The following is a 23,445-nucleotide window of genomic DNA, read 5'->3' as shown; positions in this document are numbered from 1 at the left end:
AACACAACGCGAGGAACTAACGTCGCTTCTTTCCCGTTTTGGCCGACGATATTAATGACACGCCGCCGGTTTGATTTGTTGCACTCCTTTCGATGAAGACAGCGACGATTTATAATACAGTAACACGAACTTTTCCCCGCGATACGCAGCGAAGGTGGATTCCTACACAACTGGAGAAAGAGAGAGTGAGAGATGAATGAGTCTCGAAGATACGGCTCTTCCGAGAGGATTCATTCATCCGTGACGACGCGACACGTCGCTCAGAAACAATTGCGTGAAAATACGTAGATTGCGATTGCAAATGCGTTCATGTCATTCCACGAACATCAGTACGATGATTAATTTTCATCCGAGGAGGAGAAAAAATCCAATGGAAGCGATCGCTTGATACCTCGCGAGTAGGAATATTACACTGAAAAAAAAGATTGGCTGCTGCAGCAAATTAGATGGTTAAATATGGCATAGCATTTTTAATTGGTTGCAGTGTATTCGTACTCTTTTAAGAGAGTACCCCATGTACTTTTTAAATATAATAAATAAAAATAATAATATATTCACAATGTATTGTATATACTTTTTAAAGTCGTAAACTTCTCATTAAATAAAATTTATATTTATAAAATTATATTAATATAAGAATTATTAATATAATTTTATAAAAATAAATTTTAATTAATAACCATAAGTTTACATTTCTTATGGAAAAATAACCTGGGGAAATTGCTGCCTTTTGTGATATGTTGTACTTTTCATGATTCTCAAATCATCACAAATGCCTCCATTGATACACTCACATAAAATTAACAGATAAAAAGGGTTATTTTTCAATAAGAAACGTGCGGGATTCTTTTACTTTATTAAATATCTACATTTAATGCATAAAGAATTATTATATATTCCCTTCTTCTGTTTCCGAATCATCGTCTTTTTTAAAGAAATGTGCATATGTACTCGATCTTTTCTTGTGATTCAGATACCTATGGTAACCCTATACTCACGAGTCGCTACCGCGGAATCTCGAGAGCGCTCGGAGTTATCGATCGCGGTAATAAGATTACACGGAGAGCATCAATAATATCGCTTAATAAAACATGCTTATCAGCAAACGAGTAACGTCGCGGTTGACGTAAATTCGTTCGGCTTAATCAGGAATACCGGGAGCTGCGTCCGTGGCTGATCGTTAAAACCCCGCGGAAATGATTTCGAGAATGCGGAACTATGCGAATATGCTTATTTTAATTCCTGGATTAATTTCGGACTGACAATTCTGTGCGTGCGTGCAGTATATCGTAAAATCCAAATGGTAAAATACACGCAGATAAATTAATCCAACATCAAAATTAGTAAACCGAATAGAAGTAATGTTGAATAGATGAATGAATTAGCGAGCTTGTCGTAGCGGGGTTTCGCGACTGCCGCGTGAAAACCGTCGCGCGAATGTCCGCGACGCGTGTTGCATATTCAACGGGTGCCCGAGATACGGCACGCGTGAAAGTCGAACGACGGCTCCTGCCCTCGGTCTGCTTTAATTGCAAGAAGCTCGTGAAACCGATCGTTTCTGCCGCACGAGAAGCCGGCCGCGACGGTTTATCGCACGGGAGGAAGTGGATTATTACAACGACTACACTCACCCGCGGGCACTCCCTTTCGACGGAATGTCCTTCGCGTCGCGTCTGTCATTGTTCCCCGCGTTTCTTGACCGTTCATTTCCTCGGCCACCGCGAAACGCGGTGCACTCATTGCAAGAGACCGATCGTTAAACATGATAGAACTAAAATTGGTAATGAGAAGAATGAACGAACGCGAAAGTTTGTGTCTATTGTACATCATACTTTATTTTATATTTTACAGGGAATAGATAAAATAAGGTGAACCCTTGAAAAATGTACTAGCTACTTGTTTTATTAATATGAAATCATTTGTCTTGAATATACGATGATAGTTTGATAAATCACTTTTTTAAACTCTTTTTTACCAAAATTTTTAACTCATTTTTCAACATATGTAATCTCCTTTTAGAAAGTTACTGATTTATCAAACTGCTCACGTAGATTCAATCTTTGTTGGAATATATGCTTGGGTAGTGTAACACAATATAGTGCAATATCATACCATTCTTTTAACAGAACAATTTCCTCTAATTGCTTAGCAGAACAATATCTTCTAATTACTTGAAAAATATTGAAAAAATAAATTTCACTCTACTCTTCTAAAACTATAAAAATGATTCGATAATATTTCCCATGCAGCACAGAAACTTGCAATAACACTGCTACAGCGATATTACTACAATATTTCTGGAATGTTGCATGTTGCTGGAATGATTTGTGTGTATGAGTTAAATTTAAGTGATTGCATTGACCAAAAAGATTAAAGTTTTAAAGAACAAAAGACAATTTTGGAAAATAGAGTAAAAAATAAATTTCTTCCTCTAATATTATTTATAAGTAATTGAAAGATATGCTACTAAAAGAACAGTACAACGTTCTATTATAGTATTCAAGCATGGTGTAATTCTGCATATAGTATTCAAGCATGGTGTATTCTAACAAGAATATAATATGTATTGAAAGCAAATAATAGACTAGCCTCTTATTAATAAAATAAATAGTAAAATAAAAAGTATATTTTCTAGGTGTTTCATATTATTTTATCTATCCTGTATATTAAATTTATTACACAAAAATAATATTAAATATATATAAAAATAATTTTATTTTCATGTTTGTGTATACATATATATATATATATATATACATTGTAAGATACATATGAAATTATTAAACAGTCCTTCGCAATTCTCATCGTTATTCGATGTTCATATAGCACAAATTACAAGATACTTGCTCATATTATTACCATCTGATTACAAACTTCCGTCAAACGTAAAAATTTTCTTTTTCTTTCTCTCTCTTTCTTTCTTTCGTTCGCGCAGCGTCGAAATTAATCGGTGAATTCGCAGAAAGCGGAATTTATGGCAAGGTGGAATCTATTACAAGAGAATACGGTGATTTAGTGCCACGAAAGGTAAACATGCCTTTTATGGCAGGTAGTTCATTTCGCAGGAACGAGAGAAAACGAGCTTGTATCGGCGCACACGTGGCGCGATACACGTGGTGATACACGCAATTTTCATTGTGCATCTTTTCTGCTGTCCCTCTTCCCCTTTCACGACGACCACGTTCCACAAAGCAGCACCCTTTCATTAATCGTTAATGGACGAGCAAATTGTTCTCGGGAAACGGCGTGGAAATGAACGACGCGTCGCAATCAGCGATGGCGAAATTTTCCTGAGATCACAATAATCGCTGTAATTAGCATCGAATCGATGAAGTTTTCTACGCGGCGGGTTCTGTCGACCGTGAGACATGAAAATCAAAGAGTTCTCCTCTGAAAGAAAGGGAGGAGGAGAGGAAAGAGGCTAACAATCAGCGGAGTCGCATGTTTGCGGAGGAAACCACACAACTATTGTCTTTCTTTCGGACGTTACACATTTAATTAAGGTTGTTCGGGCATTATTAATTAAAACGGTCTTTCTCTCGAAACTATCGACACACGACGGTGTATATCTTGCTCTTAATGATGCAGCATTGTATGTACAATAAAAATTTGCATATGATCCTATTGTTCGTGTAAATCTCGGTCGGTGATCCTACAGACGATCTACACTCAGATCCAAGTGATTGATTTGCGTTTTAGAAATCTGAATATATATTTGAAAATATAAACTTATTAAAAAAATGTATAAGCATGGTTGTCACAAATCTGGAAATCAAGGAATTATTAGGTAAAATTGAAAACGATCAGGAAAATCAGAGAAAGATCTGGAAATTTTGAAAAATTTTGTGGAAAATTAAAAATCTTGACTGTAAAAAAGTTTAATATACATTACATTTACGTAATTTTGAAATACTACCAATTTAACAATTAAAAATCCTAATAGTGTCAACAAAATTAATAGTTATTTACATTGCTATTAAATTGGTCTCAACAAAATACTTAATGGTTTCTAAATCGGGACGAAAATATATAAAATTTCAAAATATTGAAAGTTAGAAAAAATTATAAAATTTTATTTTGAAATCAGGGAAAAAGTTTCGAAATTTTAAGATGATAATAACTCCATTATTAATTGTATCGTAAACAAACGGTGACGCTTTGAAAACTGTAAATAATAAAAAGATAAATGTAAAACTAGATTTAAAATGGTAATATATCATTTCTTCCCCGTAGTTTATCTTTTTATTATTTACGGCTTTCAAAGCGCCACAGTCTGTCAGTACAATTAATGGCAGAGTTCTCGAGGTACGGATTTCAATGAAATACAGAACAGAGTAAAATGTAAGCAAGAACATATATTTTACTTACAGCGATCGTACTGACAATGAGTCATGAAGGATCGGTTGAAAGTAGAGATTTCCAGATCGCAGTAATTGAACATTCTGGGTGATACGAGCGTGGTGGCCAGCAATTAGTCGGATATACGAAGGAACGTTTCAGAATTCCAGCAATGGTATAAATAACCGCCGTGGGATATTGCAAGGTGACCGGAATGCAAAAATCACGAATTAATCTTGCGGTAACAGCCGCATGCAAGACAAGGACGCGTCAAGCATAACTTTTCCCGGCTAACGAGAGTCCGGGAGTCGGATATTATTAAGGCAACATGAAAAAGAGAAGAAAAGAGAGGGATAAAGAGAAGGAACGTGGAAAGGAATTGCGCGCGTGTAAGTGCGTAAAATGATAAAATGCAATTTTCGAATGGGAATAGCGTCCCTTTTCCTACACAGAAAAATATTATTCTGTTGCTAAGAAAAATGATTACTCAATTAATTTTCTTTCTTCTAAATAACAATTATCTTTAAAAAGAAAATTTTCTTGATAATAATCTTAAAATATACACTTATTACAAATTTAAAAAAAACTCATTATGTATTAAAAACAAAAATTAATTTTTTTTAAAGAATATTGTGAAATTAATCAAAGAAGCGACTTTATAATAAGTAAATCGAATTTGTTTTAATTAATAATCTTAATTGAAGTATATTATTCACTAGAATTTACAATATATTTTGAATAAATTTGATGGTTATGATGAACGGTTGATTTGGGTATATATATAAATTTTTTAAATACTTTTTAAATACTTAATTTATTACTTCCGTAAAGTATGTATTTTTCTGTGTGTATCGATGCTTCTGTGTGTATTATCTCTCTTTTGTTATCGAAAACGTAGACTGGCAACGGACGAATATCCGACCTTTAATCCGACGAAATTCTGAAGTTAAATTGGATTTGCAAGTTTCAACGATAATTCGTCGATAGCTGCGCCGAAGCGATTTAACTTCACTAACTTCGAGATGTAATAACAGCAAAAGTGGAAAATTGCCAACTTTCAGTAAGATTTATAGTAGACGCGTACATTTTTTAATTTAATTTTTTTTCTAAAAAAGGAGATAAATATATATAATGGAGAAATATATTTTAATAGAGATTTCTTTAACTTGGAAATTTCTGTCGATTTTGCATGATTGCACCGCTGTTGCATCTGCATGACATACCAGGGATGTGATATAAGTGAAATTTTGAAGGGAAAGGTGAGTGAGAAAAGGTCGCCGTGTAAAGTTCAGAGGCTTCTTTCGATGAAAGAAGCTATTGTGTTGCCGCGTCGGAGGATATTAATTAATATTAACGAGAGAAGACGGGCGCGTTCGCGCGTCGTTTCCGTTTCTTCCAACGATATTCTTATCGTTCGTGAAGATGGAAAATCACTAAAAGGTCTATATTCTGAATCCTCTTTTATCGATAAAAGCGCTTTTAAGCATATAGTATCTGTAACGTAACCTATAATGATTAAAAGCGCCTTTATCAATTTCCTCAAAAGAGGATTCAGAATATGGACTTAAATGTGCATTCTTCAAATTAATTTGCAATCCCATACCAGGAAAATATTCAGATAGTTCATGAATTTCCAATTTTCAGTAAAAGTCTTAGTTATTATAATTTCAAAAATTATGTGTTATGTTTCGATAAAAAAAGAACACTTATCTTTTAAATTCAGACACGATTTTTTTTTATTACAATTTACTGTAACAGTTTTATTGTTTTTATTATAATTTACTGTATGTTGCTAACTTACTACAAAAAAATAAGTAAATTAACTTAGATATCTCTTTCTCTCTCTCACTTACTTTCTATTAAAATTAATTCTATAACGTTAAATATATTTAATTTCCAAAACAAAAGTAATTCTTATTGGAGAACCAAAAAATAATTCTTACTAGTTTTAATTTCTTGAGCAAATTTCTAATTTTGATTCAATTTTTTATCTTTGAAGAATTACGTCAAGCACGTGACGAACGAGAGATGAGCCCTCGTGCTCGCATCTGATCGGCACAGGTGCGCGCAGGCAGGTAGATTACAGTTCATAAATTACAGTCTATTAGATGCCGAAAGATGCCTTACGACGTGATTGAAGAAGCTTCTTCTGTAAGAAAGTTCTTTGTAAAAATTGCTATTCAGCATCAGTTGTAATAAAGAAACAAATCTGTACTGCGTTCTATATACCTATATATATAAGCTTCCTTTCTTCGTTGCAAACTTGCAACTAAAGTTTTAAAAAATCCCGACGTTTTTTTTTTTAAGTAGTATATTGAATTATATGAAAGAATAAATTTTAAAGAAATTTAAAGAAAAATCTTTTTGGAATTGATCGTTTACGTTTCGTGTCTTAATATTTGCACGATGCATTTCAATGGTATTGTTGAAATATCTAAAGACATGTCTACGAGAATAGAAATCACTGATCCGAGATCTCAGTCGGAGAACGAATTGACCAATCATATTAGTCAAATGGGAATTGTTCAAATGTGATTTGTTAATTCTTTCTGGACACAAAGCTTAAGGAAAGACGCGACGATGTAATACTAAAAATATTTTTCTCAACGGATAGAGAAACTCTCACCAAACTTATTATTTCGCAAAGACCTGGGTGTTGCTATCGCAACTTAAGAACGCGTTTTATGGATTGAGTCGATTGACCTACATATTTAAGAAAAGAAAGTGCCGCACAAAGGTGTCAAGAAACATTTCGTTTTATCATATTTGTACTCCATAACTTTGTTATACGTATTCATTATATTATGTAAAGCTACTATCGGTTTTTGTGAATTATCTCAAGTATGAGTCATGCCAGTGAATTTCTTATATTTATAGAAGTACTGACTCGAAAGGTCGGTGCTAGGAAAGCGAATTTTCGCAATTACTTTCCTCCAGTCGTCAGTTTGCGAAAGTTTTCCACGTACGAGATTGTTGTTTCAACCTCAGGGATTTCGATAGTTCGTTTGGCATGACTCTCGATGTCCCCGTGATTTCGATAGCGCGACGTAACAATCGAGGTATCGAGGTACAATTACGCGAACGAATTTTTCTGTCTTCTTGAGCAATTCTGTTAGTGCGCTGCGTGATAGGACTTGTTTTTCGCGGAGGTAAATACCGAATCGACTGAAGCGTATACGTGCAAAATCGCAACGCGCGTCACTAAACTGGTATTTCCGCGTCTTGCAATTTTGCGAGTTCCACACATAAAAAGTTTTTGTGTTACGACAAATTACGACAAATGAATAATAAACCTCATAATTATTTTAGGCGAAATCATAAAGCGTTCAATGCTTATTAATATAATATTTAAGATTTATAAAAATTTAATATTTATTTAATTTACATGTGTTAACGAATCAAATTAATTTTTTTAGGTAGGTATATGTTGCAAACAATGTAATAATTTAAAAAGATTATATAAGAAATTATATATTAAATTTAAAATTATTCCAACATTATTATATTAAAAACCTAAACTACCGTATCTTTTAGAAAGGAGAATATATTTTTATAAAAGTTCAGATAATTACGTTTCTTCAGTGTAATATATAGCCGTAAAGTAACACAATTATGTAATAATAATATAACTATTACCGTCATGCAAGAAATAATAAATAGCACTATTTGTGGGGCGATGGAGATAATAGGACTAAAAAGGATCCATGTCGCAATAATAATTTTGGACAGCCGATTTAAAACCACTTAATAACTGACAAGTAAACGTTGCCTTACAAATTACCAGTCGTACAGTATATTTAATATCCCAGGTTTCAAAAGAAAACAAAATGGAAAGGGTAGAGCGTTTGATATTTCCAAAGCATTATCGATGACCGATGGAAACTTTTTATTACGCTTTAGCTATAAATCCAAGGCGAGTAATTAAACACGAATTTGTATCCTTGTGCTCTTTATCCCGGATGTATCTAGATACGCAGCGCCTTGTACTTTCATTGCTAAATTCGCACAAGATGTATCTTTATATCCTATAAAGAACCTTGTATTTCCGGCGAATAAAATTTTCAACATCTTGAGTATAAATTCAAGTATTAATAAACTTAATAAGATTAATAAGAAATTAGAAAAATTAACAACTCGTGCTCAATTGGTGACCGGCGTAGTTTGCGAATTCATTTACGTAGGATTGTGTAATCGCATCATGTGCGTATCGTATCCCAATTAAACTCCACTGAGCCGGAAGAATTTAATTGCATTTTGCGAATAAATGGGACAGTTCGCGAGGAAATGCACGGAGTGCCAAATGTGCGTTCGCTCTCGATCTCCCTCGGTCGCTTTTGGTTTCCTTTGATTTTTTCCCTGATTTCTTTCTTTCTTCCTTTGATTTTTGCCCTGTCGACACTGGCACCGCCAAAAGTGCGTGGCGCAGTCACGCGTGGTGATCGGCCGGCCGCGTGAGAAGGTGAAATTAAGATCGTGACTGACTAATGTGCGTCTTACGTGACATCGGGAGAGAGACACGCTTCGAAAGGTCTAACCGCATCCTTGCGCCGGAGTTACGCGATTACGTAAGGAGAAAAGTGAGACACGCACGTACACACACGTCGAAGGAGAGAAAGAGAACCGAGCAAGCGAGAGAGAGAGAGAGAGAGAGAGAGAGAGAGAGAGAGAAAAGTCCGAGGAGCGGGACAGAAGTCGAGGAAATGTGTATCGAACGGTAATTCGATCAACTGTTATCATTCGCCGATTTTTGCAACGCTATTAACTATTATGCATTGTATATCACTTGAAAAAATAAAATAGAAAGACTAGACTGACCAATGGAATGTGATTATAACGATCGTGTGGCTTTTATCTTCAAAAATGGCTGATACGATCGAGCTTATGCGTTCGCTCTATTAATTAATAGCACATACAAAATTTGCGACACAATATACTTACGTAATATTATGTAATTCAATTTCATATTTTGTAATTAAAATTTCATAATACCACGGTTGATTTTTTTCGCACGCTCAGTGTTTCTCCTGCGAATGATAGTGTTTTTGCACGATTAACGAGACGATTGTACGAAGCAAGAGCTAGAAATCATTCGTTAATTCTGTATAATTCATATCTCACCTGAATACGGCGCTAATTCAGACACAACGAGAGTTCTGTTGGACTCGTTGTGTTCGGAACAAATGTGAATTTTCCATTATCGCGCGCGCAACGCAGCACGACGCATCAATCGAATACGAGCGGAGTGAAAGCCAATCGCGGGCATTGTGCGCGAAATGAAAAGCACATTGAAGATTGCGCGAAATTACGTAAAAGAAATTCATCTTTGCGCGGCGTCGCCAAAGCGTCGAGCGAACTTATGAGCGCGTGGTCAATCCGCAGGATACAGAAGCTTTAAGATTTATTATTTTCTACTTTTAGGCGCCTTTTATTCAACTTTTACACGATTGCGTAAGTTAGTAATGTCAATGAGAAAGGATTAGGCCTCCAAGAAACGCGGGACAATCTTTTATTAAATAACCTTTCATCGGACAATTAAGATTTCGATATATCTCCGTTTATCTTTAGATGCTTCAGAGCTTCAAATGCTTCACGTCGCTCATGCAAAAATGACAAGTCGAAGATCGAAATACCATGAAAAATGATGGAAAATATCACAGATGGACTGTGCATTTCTAATGAAGGTGTTGCTATTGGTTTAGAAAGGGTGAGGCAACTTCATACCTCTCTCTCTCTCTCTCTCTCTCTCTCTCTCTCTCTCTCTCTCTCTTCTACCACTACTATTTTGTATAAATACTTTGATTCTATCTTATATAATTTTATATATTTCCGCATACTTTTGGTCTTCACGCATTATTTGTGTTGTGTTACTTTTTATGTCAATATGTATTGCTGTGCATATTTTTGTATATTCTTTCTATTGTACTTTCTTTTTTCTGCTTAATTTTATGTTCTTAAAGGACTTACATTAGAACAGAAATAAACTTTTATATCTCTTGTTATCTATCTATCTCTCTGTAAACTCTCTAAAGTATCAAGTTAAAAAGAGATGCTAATATGATTCAGTGGCTACGTTCTCTTTCTAACAGAGTACAGATGCTAAGATCGAGGAGAATGCGCAATCTATATCTATTACATCCATAAACCAAACACGAAGATGCGATGCTAGATGTTGAAGAGCAAAATAAGATATTAATCGCCGAGAAGCTATTGAACGCACAAAGGTGTCTCATCAAATTGACGGCGATGTCGAAGATTTGACGCGCGACGAGTCATTGATACGCGAATAGCGATGTAAATATGTACCTGGTGCGTCCGCATCTGTTTACTCTCGCGAATTACATTACATGCTTCGCAGTTGCAGTGACTTTCTTCAGACCGGCAACGGGATACCCGCGGCGGCGTAAGCAGGCGTTAAACGCGGACGACCGGCGCGGCGGTGATCGATCCGCGTCCCCGACGTCTCTTCCCGGCGACTATTTGACCCGTTTTATGTTTCGTCTCTACTGTGATCGTAGCCGCGGCTTTTTTTACTTTCCCGCAGTCTTTCGCCAGTCGTGGGCTGAGAATGCAAGACAGCCTCTGCGAACGGAACGTTCCTCGCGCTTTCTACCCCTCTTACGTTTGCTTTGCATTACGCAGGCAGAACTTTATTGCATTTATATATATAGACTCCTGATTTCCTTCCTATCTCATTCTGTTAATTCCGGCACTTGTAACATTAGGTAAACATCCCAGTGAATGGACATGTACTTATTACATATTCGGACATTTACACAAAATTTATTATTATTAATCTTAAATGCTTATTTAAATATAATATTATAATTTAATTATATATATAATCTTTAAAGACAATTAAATTATAATTTATAATATTGTAATAAAAAGAGCATTTGAGAGTAAATAATAATAATCTTAATAATAATAATAATAATAACAATAATCAAACAAAAGTCGTTTACGTTAAAAAAATTTTCTCTTTTGTTATATATATATATATATAAGCTTTTTTTTCATCATCACTCGAGTCTTCAAGTCTAATATCGATCTCGGTGGCTCAATGTTACAGTTAAGAAATATAAAACGAGATCCTTTTGCGTCTTCCGCAATTTAATGTTTCTTATTGGTACTTTCGCGAGTTGTGTATCCCAAATGCGCTGTTCTGATTACATTAGAAATCTCATCTTGGATCAGTCGTAAGCTTGAGATTCACGTGGCGAGCGCAAAAGTGCCGGAAGACACGCGGAAACGCGAGATCAAGCGGTGCAACGCGCGTACGTGTTAATTAAGGCAGAAACAGACTTCGAATGAAAGTCACGGCTACATAATGACGTGCTTAGCTTGCTATTCTGCGAATCTCGCGTAATGGAATCGAGTTACGGAGAACCGCACCGTGCGCGGGAGAAAGTGAACGAATAGAATCCCTTTGCCTAAATTCAGAGATTTATTTACTGTTATACCGTTCAACACTCAAATTCTTTTCAAAGTGCCATATTATAGTACAAACCTTGAAGATTTTTTTCACGCTGAACACGGAATATTGGCAGAATTTGCGTAGCACATTAGAATTTTGAGTAAATTGAGTAATTTTTAATCTTTTTACAACAAAACAAAAACTTAAATTGTTTCTAAATAAAGTTTAGTGAATGTATGACTTATTTTTATCAAGTTATAATTATTTAAATTTTAGATTTTTTGTATAATTACGTTGTTCAATAAAAAAATCACTTTCCTCTTTAAAATGCTATAATATATACTCAAAAGATTTTTTGTCAGAATTGGTGGAGCATATCAGAATTTTTAATAAATTGGGATGAAATGAACCAATGCGTCGTGTTTAACGCGACAAAATCTTTATGGTATATATTTAAATATTTCAGAGAGAAAAAAATAATTTTTGCTAAACATAATGATAGCAATTAATTTGTAGATTAACTGAACGAATGCGATGGGATAGGTTTCTGAAACGAAAAGAAACGGGCCTCTCGCAAAAGAAGCACTGCTGAATTATCCTCTTTATCGGCAGTTATTTGGAATTAAAATTGATTTATCGACAAATTTGCATGTCGGCGTGTACCTGGAAACGTCCTTGATGAACGGAAGCTCGTAAAACGTCGAAGATAAAGGTATCCCGCGGGCGGGCCGCGATAAAACGCGCAAACGAGTTGATGCTCAGACGTCCCACGTGTCGCGACCGCGATGCATACATTCGTCGTGCGGATATCCCACGAGGCCGCATTCCGTTCGTCATCGCCGGGTTTCAATAGACGATGTTTTTTATGCGAAACGTATAGAATCCGCAGATAAATCGGCCCGTCCGGTGCGTCATCCAGCCGCAGTCTGGGCCTCGATTATTACAGCCCCGTATTCGCGTCCCATATCTAGCGCGAAGTGTGGGCGTTTGATTGCACCTTTTATTTGTCTAGCTTCAAGGAACCGTTGTACATGCAATCTGATTACAGCTCGCGAGCTAAGCGGCCACGTCTGACGCCGTCTCGGTGATAAATTTAACGAAGAACGCGGCAGGAATTGATAAGAATCTTCCTCTCGAGAGAGATTATTAACAAATTATGCAAAAGAATTTTTATGTCATTCGTAGAAAGAAAAATCTTCTTTAAAAGCCATTTCATTTCTGTACGAAAGCAACAATATAGATAAGAAATTTAAAATAATGTCTAGTAATACACACTTAAGCATATATAATATCACGTAGTACTTCTAAATTCAAGGTACTAATTTCTAAACGGAGAAGATATTTTTCGAATTGTTAATAGAAGGTATCACTTTTACTTTTCCTAGTAGAATGTATTTTTCCCGGTATATTAGCATGAGGTATGAGATACACGAAGTAATAATGAATATAATGATTCACACGAAGGTATCATTCTTATGAACTCACAGTACTATTCTTTGAAAAGTACAAGATTTCTTGTACATATATACCTCGTATAATGGAAGATACTCGGCGTTACAAATATACTGTTAATATTTCAACTGTTTATTAAATAAATGACAGTGATAGCAACAAGGCTATGTGCCACTTCATCACAAACGAAAAGCTGCCTTATTTATGTTGAATATCGATAGAGAATAAGCTGATAATATGGATATTCAAGGAAAAGAGAAAAGGGTATCTCGAATTTACGAGGTACACATTATACGAGTATACTCTTCATATAAATGAACTTCCAAAAAAAATATCATATAATATAGATATATATTCTCACGAAGGAGACCTGATTTCGTGGTATTATTTTTTTTCTTACTTATGTTCTTTTGTAATTACGCAAGGTTTTTATTTCAAAGTGTGCCTCCAATTTTTAACGATACATGCTTAAGAATGTATTATACATAAAAGTCTAACACAATAAATCGCTAAGGAGTTGCGCAAATTATCGCAAATTCAAAACACGCTTTGTTCCTGCGCTTTCTTGAATCCTATCAATCGCTTACGAAATGTTCGTTGCAACCGTGTGTAAGGCGCTCATCATCCGGCTACCCTGCAAATGTGCGCCTTGAAAGAACTCGAGATTTACATTTTATACTTCGCGAACGCAGCTGGTGGTCTGACAAGGCGCTTACACGCGATTTGCACAGAATGCCCGTATCGTCCTTTCATTCTCCAATTCCCTATTCCATCCGGCGCCGATTATCACCGATGTTGACACCTTTCCATTCCGTTCTTTTGCGAATTTATACTTTACTGACCATGATCTCTCGTGCTAACGTGATTTGGATTTCGTTACGGCGTACACACGCTCGGCCCTTAAAAATTATTTCCATCCTTCAGATACCGCCATAAAGCGACGTCCTGTATCACACAGACGTGAACATATATGACTGAATTTTTATATACTTCAACTAATAACATCATGGATTTTGCAATTTGAATACCTCTCAAGTTTCACGCGTGTTCTCAAATTTCTTTGAGTGAAAAAATAAATTCTACGATACTCTCATTAGCTTACGTATTAACTTCCCTTCTAATTAATTTATTAATCATGTGTGTGTTTGATTTATATATTCTAAATTTATATCGCAGAATAAATAAATATTAACATTTTTTATCCTCGGACGGAATTTTATATATGGAAAAAACAATTTTGTAAAGTATCTAAAAGTTTAACTACAGATCTGGAAATGATTTTGTTAGACTAGGATTACGTAGGATAAGCTGATTGTTAGAATATCAAAACTTTTTGTAGCATTAATCATCATACTTAAGATTCCTACGTAATTCTTTTGATAATCCAACAAAATTATTTTTAGATCTGTACGTATCTAAATTTTTAAATACTTCAGCAAAATCATTCTTTCTATGTATCTATAATAGTATTAATAGTAATGTCTACAGGCTTCTCATATTTAATGCTTCTGCGATACATGCAATAAAAACTTGAATGTAAGACAAGCAATTTCAGAGATACGTTAATGACCATTCTAATAGATAACTTATTCGTTGACTAGAAGAGATGTATCTCGTTATATAAAGCTTTTAACTTTTATACATTAAATAATGTATATTTTATACATTCTATCATTATATATTTACATATTTATAGCTATTTATCTATCAAATTAAATTTATTATACGTTTATATATCCGTGTCTTTTTCAATCTCTAATGCTGATTGCGTGAGGCGATTCATTCGCGATTCTTGCAGCGTGCCGCGCTGTTAGCTCGTTCGCGATTCATTTGCGATTCTTGAATCGTATCCGATCGCCACGCGCGTGTTTACATCTACGTAGGAAACACCTTGGTCTCGGCACGAAAACCTAGTTAGCGGACAAGTCGATCCGGGCGTCTTTCGAGGACATCCTCAAGATCGCGCTCACACAAGTCAGATTGTACTCAATCCTGCTTAAGGGGATGCTGGAACGATCAAATTATCGATGTTACAATCTTACAAAAATTTTCAAATTGACTGAACGGAATTAAAAATCCTTTTACACGATTAAAGTAGACAAAATTAGAAGTTGGTGCAGTGGACTTTATACTTATATCAAAAAAAAGTTAAAAACTTTTTTTCGATTTTAGTATTAAGTCCATTGCACTACCTCCTAATTTTACGTCAACTTTAATGTAAAAGAATATTTTATTCTGTTCAGTCAATTCGAAGATTTCTATACGACCATAATGTCGATAATTTGCTTCTCTCTTTAATCCTCAGAAACAACGAGGGAGACTGATCACTATCGTAAGACGTCAAATTTTATGCGTCCTGCCGCGGAGAATGATCGTGGAAAAAGTGTCGCCCACATAAGAATGAGGTGATTCACAGAACTGGGAAGAATCGCATTTCTCCGAGAATTAAAAATTAATTAGAGATGATTTGATTTAATTTCTTTTCCTAAGCGGAATTATTATCCCATCGCATGATTACATCTCAGCGATATTTAATAAAATTTGAAGAAATATTCTATGGGGATTTTGAATTCCATCCACTTTTCTTATCTTCACTCGTAAAGTATGTATAAGAAGATTATGTAATTTAATTAACATATATATTATGACAAATTTTATAGACAAACCTTTGGCTTACCTATGGGCTCTCATTTATCTCCTATGCAGACATTGTTATGCAAGATTTAGAGTCGGTTTGTTTAAACAAACTATCTTTGACACCATTATTTTATGTAAGATATGTTGACGATATTGTTTTAGCTATTGATAATTCTCTTATGTAAGTTCGTCTTTGATTTATAAATTTTTAGTATACGATATATAGGTTTATTAATAAAGAAACATTGGATAATGTAGTAAACTTGCCAATTTGATGACCATAATGCATTTGGACAAAATACCATGATAGTCTTTTTGTACATATTAGGCTTATATCAAGTTTAAGCGAATTAATTATGTTAATATGTGATATGTAAATAATTATTTAAACAATGTATTGAAGAGGACCTTAACCGTAGATCGAAACGTTTACTATTTATTATTGTACTTTATAATTCACATATTAAATATCTTGTGTTGGCTCATATAGGCTTTTAGATAATGTATTTATGATTTATTTTTCTGAGCCTTGTATATATTATTTCTTTCATATATATTATCTTTTATATATTATTTATATTTAGATAATATATTATCTATATTTATATTAATTAAATAATAGTATACATAAATATAATAATAAATAAAGTTTATGCTTTATACATATACTTATATTTTTCCAATTTGAAATAGGAAACTCATTATAATTTAATTCGAATATCTGTTGTAAATTTGCTTGTCGCTATCAAAATGGTAGAAATATGGAGAAACTTACTTTGCAGCAAAAATCCATGCAGCGCGAGGTTCATGGCTACGATATGATTGATTTCTTCAGCCTGAAACAGAAGGTATAAAATCGTTAAGATCAGACGGTTGTTGCAAAACAAATTAAATATTAAATTTCATAATACATTCATATTTACATCATTATCACATAGCTATAATCGCATATATAAATTTCCATTGAATTTAATTAAATATAAGCATTAAATATGCGGAAATATTTGTATATTTTTAATAATTCACGTAACAGGTAATAAAATTATCTTACAAATGGAGAAAGCGTTTCATATATCGCGAGTGTAACGTCGGAAACACGATGTCAACGTCAGAACGTTAATGTTATTCTAACAATTTGCTCTCGGAGGGTAATAACGTAATAACTAGCTACGCTAATTGCTACTAAATCGCCGGAGGCGTAAAGGAATTAACCGAGGCAAATAAACTCGTCCCGCCAGTCCGTCGATCTTTGTATGCTCTTGCGGACGGTCAGTAGCTTCAAAGAACGTGTGACATCTCTATCGTCAGTGTCAATATTTGCCTGGAAGCCTCAGCATAAGAAGAGGAACAAACGCGGTTTAATACCGCAATACCGCATTCAGTGCATGTCGATCTATCGAGTGCTCCGAGTAGCTAGCTAATTACCCGTCTATTAATTAAGTGTAACTTAGGCAACTCCTCGAGCGAAAGTCCTTGGTGGAACTGTCAAGAACGCAATTTAAAGAGCAACTAGTATTTTGCGACTTTATAATCTCGTCGCGATCAGGCAAGAATTTCTCATAACACCTTACTACTTTTCCTTTTTTTTTTTCATTTTACGATATGCTTTTAAAATACCTCACATTTATTATGCCGTAACAAACTGTAATTAAGATTCATTATTATAATATTAAGGACTTTGAAGAAATATTATTATTAAATGAATTTATATAATAGACCCTTTCTGTATATTTCATTTGTATACTTTTTCGTTATTTAGTATTTAAAAATAAAAACACAATGATTGTTTAAAACATTTTAAATAGCTTTGTCGTTAGAAATTGTGCATTTGTGTGCACTCCTATTTATTTTATTTCAATGAATTATCGAACCTAATATATGGCTGCGGCTCTGCATATACCGATTTTGTACGTGCGAAAAATGATAATAAATAAGATTGCCTGTGCATACTAAAAGAGGAGAGGGAAATGTTCGAAAGTCCATAGGGAACAATGACCGGGCGGCGTTGCAGGCAAAAATAATTCAGGTCGCGCAAGTTAACGTTATAACGGCGTGTTTGTCGACGAAGAAATGGCCGATGGATTTCGCGATCCGAATTATTGTCAAACGAGATAATTGCGCAGTCAGAAAAACGAATTTTGTTTGAGAAAATGGGAGAATAATGTAAATCTGGCCTTGGTGGGCGGAGAAGGTTTACTTCTTTATAATTCTTCGATATTTTCGTTGCCGAAATTCTTAAACGCGATTTGTTTTTATTGTGTAACGCAACTTTCTCTTTATTCCTCGCGATTCTTTATTTTTAGATTATCGGCAAAAGTTACTTTCATCTCCATTATTAAACTTTGATAACTCAGAAGCAATTTATTAATTATCGTGTTGATGTTTTAAACATCATTTATTATCATGACAGTCAAGAAAAGTATTTATTTAGTTTCATAACAAACTATTTCTATGGTTATTACATTATTCTTTATATAATTACGTTATCTTTTATATTTTTTTACCTTTTATATCTTTATAAAAATATAATTATATAAATAAAACTACGTATAGAGAAAAAGAGAAAGAGTAAAAAATAAAATAATATAGTATTTTCATGTTTAGATTTCGTTATTAAAATAAAGAAAGAACGATTTTATTGAAGTATTTCCAAATTTAGCTATAGATACAGATCTGAAAATAATATTGCAAGACCATTCAAATAATTATGTAGAAAACTCAAACATGATGAGCAATGCTGCAAAAAGTTTTAACACTCTAGGAATTAAATTGATTGTCTTACACATAATATAAATTATTTTAATAATTTAATAAAATTATTTTTAGATCTAGCTAAATTTTTAAATATTTTAGAAAAAATTGTCCTTTACAGTATCAGAATGAATGAACAAGTAATACTCGCAATTCGCAATTCTTCAATTATCTTTCTTCTCATACAAAATCAAGCGTGATCAAAGTAATAACGTTTGGTAATAATTACGCTACATCCAAGAATACAAAAGGCTGAAACAGCCATAAACTATCTAGACCAGGCCTGTCCAATTTGAGCTCCGGAGCCAAAACGCAAAACCATCGATGTAAAAAAATTCAATGTGAATAAGATTTTAGGAACTATAAAGTGTTGATAAGTGTCAATTAGATGCGTATCAACACTTGACAGTTCCCGAAATCTTACCCATATTGAATCTTTTTGTGTTGATAGCTTCACGTTTTGGCTCCGGAACTCAAATTGGACAGGTTTGATCTAGACATTCGTTTTTTGCAAAACGAGCACACAATATTTGGCACAATCTTTTACAACTCGAATAGCATCAAGGTCACAAGTTGCACAAATGCACAGCTGTAGCGGTTTGTGTGCACTTTATTGCAATGTAAAAGCGACGCGACGTTTATCGGATCTCGATTTATCATAACGAATCGTGGCTCGGCGTTTACTCGATAAATAGTGCCGATAACACGCGGTCCCGCGATCGGCGCGTTTCTTCAGTACGTTTATGTGGCAGTTATGAATGATCAGTGCGATTCAATCATTTCTCGAGTCTGCTTTCCAACGTGTGGGAATGTACGCACACATCGCGGTTTGTCAGATCCATCGACGCGGACTCAAGATATTCCTTCCGATAAGTAAAAAGGCGAAGATGGATATCTCTATCACGTACATACGAGTTGAGAAAAATCGCAAGGTGGTCTGTCAACGACTTTTAAGCTTGAATTTTGCATCTTAAAATCTCATTGTAAACGATTTAAGGGGATCCTAAAGTCATTTCTGTTTTACTGATTTATTAGGACTTAAGCCCGGTTTTTTATTACGTGGTTAACTTGTGATTAAGCTTAACCTAATGTTTTATCCAATGGGCTTCATCTGTGATGGTGTCATAGATGAAGCCTATTAGGTGAAACATATATAAGGTTAAGCTTAACCACAAGTTAACCAGATAATAAAAAATCGGGCCTTACACACATATTTATGTCATTGACACATCATTGCATCAATATCGCACGCACATGTATGTATAAATTGTCTAATTAATTAATCTTTCATTAAATATTTAAGGCCCGATTGCACCAATATTATTTTAACGTTAAGCGAGGATTACAACTCTCTCCCTTTTTGTCTCCTTCTCGCTTTAAAGAGAGAGAGAGAGAGAGTTTTATGCCTCATTTAAAATCGAAGTAACGTTGCTACAATCGAGCCTAAGTCTAATTCTAAGAATTCAACATTGTTCATGTAATCCCTAGTCCAAACTAAGATTGTTTTATATGGGTACATAAAGTATAAAACATGATATATAAAGTAAATATTATTACATGTCGACGCCAGAAGCCAATAACAAAACTGTAATTTTCCAATATTTGTCGTTTTTATCATAAAATCTACCGCTTTAAGCTACATTATCGTTTATAGTTTAATTATAAGAAAAGGACTTTTAAATATGTATATATATATATATATAAAGACACAGTGTTAGTTTTCTAAACACTTATTTAAAAAATAATCGTGTAAAACAGATGATTTTAGGATCTCCTTAACTCAATCAATACGATGGTTGGGGCACCTGTCACTGGGATGCATTGTAAATCAATGTAACGAACACACACACACACACACACACACACACACACACACACACACACACACACACACACATCGGGGGAGAAACGCCGCGACCATAAATGTATGCCGATTGACAATTTCAATAATACCGAGTGCGATTTTCGAAGAGAGAGAGATATTTATAGTTTCTCTGTCAGCGTGAAAATCCTTTTATTACACATAAGTTTCTGCGAGTAATATGTGCAGTAAATCGGTGTCTTCGCCTTTACTGCGCGTTCAAATAACCCGCGCGGTATAAACGCGTTCCTTCTTCGCTGTCTTGTATTATTTCTATAGAAATAATACTGCAGTAACGGAGGTCACAGCAATATTTATGTGTAAATGTATTGCTCGTAAAAAGCATATTTATCTTCGCAAGGTGTATTACTCGTATTCGACAAGCGTATTGTTTACGTGCGCGATTCGCAAGGCGTCTCCGCTCGTTTCGGTGCACTTTCCTCGCGTCTCCCGTGGACGGCGCTCCTAAGAGACGATTTTCACCTTACGTAAAACCGGCACATCGGCTTGGCCGTGGCTTGTTTCCACGGCGAACGACTTTCCCCCTTCGGTTTTGTATCGTGCGATGCACGCATGATGCGTTTTATCGATGACGAGGGTGACCACACCCTCAGCCGTACCGAATCTTGCGATCGATCGGCGGATTCTCGATCTCGCATTGCCCGCAAAAGAATAATCAAACTCGTAAATAAATTTCAATCATAAACATAATATAGACTGCGCATTTTAATTAAGTTGTCACTGTTTAGAAAGAAAGAAATATAGTTTAATGCGGACGGAAAGAACAATCTTGATGGAATGTTTAAAAATTAAAATAGATACAGCTCTGAAAATAACTTTGTTGAAATTTTCTTAGAACATATAATATATAAGCTGTAATTGTAAGTCTCTATTATGCTCCCCACCCAAAACGAATTAAAGAGAGATACTGATGATTACGTTCGGCAGAAGAGCAGCTTTGACACTATTGTAAAATTCTTTAATATAATTGGTCTTGTTCTTAATTCCTCTCACTGAATTTAAATATATAAATCAATCGTATTAAAAAATTTTACAATAAAAACGGCTTTTTCTGTTGAACGCAATCATTGATACGCTTCAACATTTAACAGAACACAGATGCTAAGCTCAGTTAAAGTAGGGAATGTACAGTCTTATATTTATAATATTATCTCTATGATCTCGATATTGCGCTGTTAACAGCGAAATCTAGAAATACTCTTTTATGCGATATTTTTATGATAATCGTTACGATATATATAATCTCAATCTTAGATGTAATTTATACTTTTCATGTACAGCGTACATATATCTTGGGCGATGATTGGTTTGAGATGATAGATGAAATATGCAGTTTCACTGCATTGAGGCCATTAAGGACAAGCGATTTTTGGCGTTAGTTGAATACCGAGAAACCAGGAAACCACCCATTTTCTCGTTTCTAATTAATAGTTCTCGATTCGTCGCGTCGGCTCTAATTTTACGCGGAAGAAAGCGAATTCGAAATCGTCCGCGTTGGAGACGCGTTCCGCATACATTAACATCATAGATTCCACTTTTCCTTCCGAAAGTAAGAAACTCAAGGTCGTGTATTCAGTCTAAACATTTTTGCAGTGTAAAACGAAACGCGATCAGATTTTCCGATTTGCGACAAGAGTCACAAATATTTTACGAGGAAATAAATGTGCACGAGAAAAGAGAAACAACGCCGGAAGCAATGATAATTTATAATTTATAATGTAATTATATCATGTTATATAATTGATCTTTACATTAGTGTATTTTCGTCGTTATTCGCCACCATATTCGTACACCGTTATCTTTGAGAGAGATTTAATGTTCTCGCGTAATCCGTGCATCTTGATATTGAAAAACGAAACCGCTCGGATGCCACGGAATCAGAATAAATTACTTCTCATGAATTTCTCGGCGTAACGAGGAGCTCGTAGAAATATCGAGCTCCGAAGATGCATGTGTGTATATGTGGAGCCGTTCAAGCGATACTTTCTTTTTAATCTCTAATTATTAGATAGCATACTGTAAACATGCGTCACTTCTTTACAGTCGAATCTGGTAAACTTTCTAGATTGAGAGAGATATTGATTTCACCGATATGTTACATTTATGACAAACGAATGTTTATGTCGCGAATTTATTTTTCTCGTTTTACATGTCCAGATAATTGGAGTATATGTTATTATATTATAAAGATATATAATAGTACTCTCTAATCTTTAAAGATATATTAATAATCACGAAATAATTAATAATTGATGGTACGATATATTATTCATTGCTATCCCCTATTAACTATCGTATCAATAAGTATAGATAACATATTTTAATATCTGTAACAGAGACTTTTAGCCATTCTTATCAAGATAAATTCTTATCAAGATAAATTCTTATAAAGATAAATTAACAAGGAAGAAAATAAAATGCAAGAAGAAGAGTGAAAAACTCCTGTTAGAAAATTTAAGTAGACTTATTATTAATTAAATATAAAAGACTAATTGAATATATATTAACATAGTTAAAAATGTATAATTTTACTATTAAATCCTTAATAAGATAAAAAAGGAATTATAGACCTTTAAATGTTATAAATAATAAAATAAATTTGTAACAATAAATAAATATTCATAAGGGCGAGTTAATGCAAAAGGACTGCTCGATAATTATAATATTTACTGTTTAAATTTCGAAAATCCTAATAATCCTATTAAACATCATATTTTGTGTTAAATTTTATAACAGTTCTGCGTATCGTTTAAAATACGTATCCTGATATGCAAGTCTCGTATATCACATATTTAATTGTGCATAACAGAACACTTTTATTAGCTTTTTATTAATTTCTATTAAGATAAATTAACAAGGAAGAAATTAGAATCCAAGAATTAAAAAGATTCAATTAGAAAATGTAAACAGACTTAATTAAATATGATACTTTTAATTAAACATATTAAAATAATTAAATGTATACCTTTAT

General features: G+C 34.1%; 1 protein-coding gene across 1 annotated transcript in view; it reads right to left on the bottom strand.

Moving 5' to 3' along the window:
• LOC108722856 (serine-rich adhesin for platelets) overlaps positions 1-23,445 on the bottom strand; it is a 70,786-nt gene that overhangs the window by 32,052 nt on the left and 15,289 nt on the right. The window contains 1 exon segment of the mRNA XM_018448198.1: positions 16,617-16,677. Within this exon segment, the coding sequence (XP_018303700.1) occupies positions 16,617-16,650 (34 nt within the window). The 5' untranslated portion in view covers positions 16,651-16,677.

This window comes from Mycetomoellerius zeteki, unplaced genomic scaffold (genome assembly GCF_001594055.1).
Source record: "Mycetomoellerius zeteki isolate Tzet28-1 unplaced genomic scaffold, Tzet1.0 scaffold220, whole genome shotgun sequence".
In the NCBI taxonomy this organism is placed as follows: domain Eukaryota; kingdom Metazoa; phylum Arthropoda; class Insecta; order Hymenoptera; family Formicidae; genus Mycetomoellerius; species Mycetomoellerius zeteki.
The sequence above is the reverse complement of the archived record's forward strand: the minus strand, read 5'-3'. Positions and strand labels throughout refer to the sequence as shown.